A 2389-nucleotide genomic window follows, 5' to 3' on the forward strand; every position below is an offset into this window, starting at 1 on the left:
TTCCATGTGTTACCTTCGATCTTTCTGTTGTATTTACCGCTGTGTCTGTCCCCAGGATACACACATGCGTTTACTGAATGGATGAATTAAAGGACTGAGCTGGCGCCTGACATCGTGTTTCTTTTCCTGTCTTCCTGGGGGTGGCCCTGTCTACACATAGTCCTGTTGGTCTCTAGGGGGTGTGTGTGTGTGTTTATGAGAGAGAGAGAGAGAGAGAGAGAGAGAGATATCTCTGAGCACTGAGCTCTAGACCATGGGGTGAGGACGCTTTAAAAAATAGTCATTGCTTGACTTAAAGACAGCAGCAATGTAGTGGTAGCAGCAATCTGTTCCAAGAGAGAACGGGTGGCTGTGCTCCCTGATGTGGCGCTGGGTCCCAGCGTCCTAGGACAAGTTCCCAGCCCCCTTTCCCTCCAGGCCCTTCTCTTCTATGGCAGGAAGGATGTGGACACAGGCAGTGGTGAAGAAGAGTCAACAGAACTTGGGCCGCGTGATCCCACAGTTCGGCCTGTTCTTTGGAGACCGGAATATTTATTTCTGGTCGGTTCCTAGTTTGGTTAATGATGTAAATGTTGTGCCCTTTTAGCTTTTTTGTCTTTATGCTCTCAGATGTGTGTCTGTCTTGCTCTGACCACCTCCTCGCCGGGCCCCGCCCTGATCTGCCAGTTTGCTTAATGTCACAACCTTCGGGAACCAGCCTCTCTCCTGGTCCCTCCCTCCACCCTCTTTCGCTTTTTCTTCTCTCCCAAGGCTGGACCCACAGTCAATCTCCTCAAGGTTGCTCTTGACTCATTCGCTCCCTTGATACTTACTGTGCATCTTACTAGTTCCTGATCCTCACGTCATCGCCTCGCCTGTTTCCACTTTGCCATCTGGGTCCCCTCTTTAAGGCAAGATGATCCACTCAACTGGGCCTATGGAGTTAGTCAACAAACACAGAATTCCTTAGCATCCACGGGTTTGATGGTCTCAGTTTGATCTCCTCGGAGGCCTTAAAGCCATCCCCCGCAGAGATGAGCACTTTACTCCCATGCTGGGAGGCTAATGGGTGAGGGAGACCCAGACAGCCCGGGAACTCGCATCCACCTTTGCTTCGTTCCCTCACTCACTGTCACTTTTGCAGTGACTCTTCTGAAATAAAACCAAGGGGGCAAAATGACTTATAAAACCAAGAGCTGGAGTCCACAAGTTCACCAGCCTGAGGGGTATTCAGAAAATCGGTGAGCCAAGTGAAATGGCCTGGGAATAAACTTTGCTGCGTTTCTCTCTTCCTGGCTTCCTTTTCATTCGGCCTTTGCAAGTGTCCCAGACACTGCCTGTTTCCGAAGGGGTCCGATGACCGTACACCCCAGCAAGCACTGCTGGTTCCGCCAGTGGACCTTTCCCCGTCTTCTTGCCTCCTTTTATTTAAATCTTATCTTAAATCCCATGTCCTGTGTCAAACCTTTTGGGATCCCCCGTCCTCCAAGGTCACTGCCCTGCTCCCTCCAGACTGTTCGCGTGGTGCTTAGGGACCTCCCGCTGCCTGCCCAGCACCTACCCATCATTTCAGCCGAGGCTCCTTGACAGCATACCTGTTTGTTGCTGGTCAGCAAACTGCGCCAAGCCCAGTGCCTTACACATAGTGAGCGCTCAGTTTGACTTGGATCGGCACAGGTGATAATAATGGCTAGGATAGGTGACTGGAGTCAAAGAGAAAAGTCAGTGACAGAGATTACAGAGGTTAAACAGGGGTTTTTAAGAGATTGTGGTTCAATTCCCAGGAGTAGGAGAACTGGAGGCAGAGCTGGCTTTTAGGAAGACCGGTCAGCTTTGATTCCAGATCTTGATGAGTTGGGCAGGGGAGCCAGCTTTTAGAGAGACGTGGGTATGTTTTTCGTCTAGTGGGAAATGCTGAGTAGCTAGTTGGAAATTTAGGGGAAATACCTGTGGATAATGTGTATTTTGTAATTTGTGGATTTTTCTTTTTTTGAATAGTGTCTCGAGCAAGAGAAGCAGTCCTGGATGCCCACTTTCTTGTTTTGGCTTCAGATTTGGGCAAAGAAAAAGCAAAGCAACTGCGTTCTGATCTGAACTCATTCGATATGTTAAGATATGTTGAAACTCTAGTAAGTTCAAAGCTACAGAATCTTAATAAAAAAAATGTTTCTTCTGTCATATGTTGTATAATTATCTACTTTGCTTATATCCGTATGCAAATGGTTTTCACTTCGTTTTTACTTTTTAAAAATTTTTTGTCTCAGATTTCTTCAAAGAGATCTTACCAAATTAAACAGATGCCACTAGAGCTATGTGGTGGGAATCTAGGTCAGGGGCTTGGAGCAATCTGCAAATCTCTAGCATTCTCAGACTCTGGGGCCTTGTTTATTTATAAATGGCTGCTTTTTTC

General features: G+C 47.5%; 1 protein-coding gene across 1 annotated transcript in view; it reads left to right on the top strand.

Annotated features, from left to right (window-relative positions):
* Positions 1-2389, top strand: part of NSMCE4A (NSE4 homolog A, SMC5-SMC6 complex component) — a 37295-nt gene that overhangs the window by 20978 nt on the left and 13928 nt on the right. Inside the window, exon 3 of the mRNA XM_011359303.1 lies at positions 1978-2108. Coding sequence (XP_011357605.1) covers positions 1978-2108 — 131 coding nt within the window. The remainder of the gene's footprint in view (positions 1-1977; positions 2109-2389) is intronic.

This window comes from Pteropus vampyrus, unplaced genomic scaffold, assembly GCF_000151845.1.
Source record: "Pteropus vampyrus isolate Shadow unplaced genomic scaffold, Pvam_2.0 Scaffold46, whole genome shotgun sequence".
NCBI classification, from domain to species: Eukaryota; Metazoa; Chordata; class Mammalia; order Chiroptera; family Pteropodidae; genus Pteropus; species Pteropus vampyrus.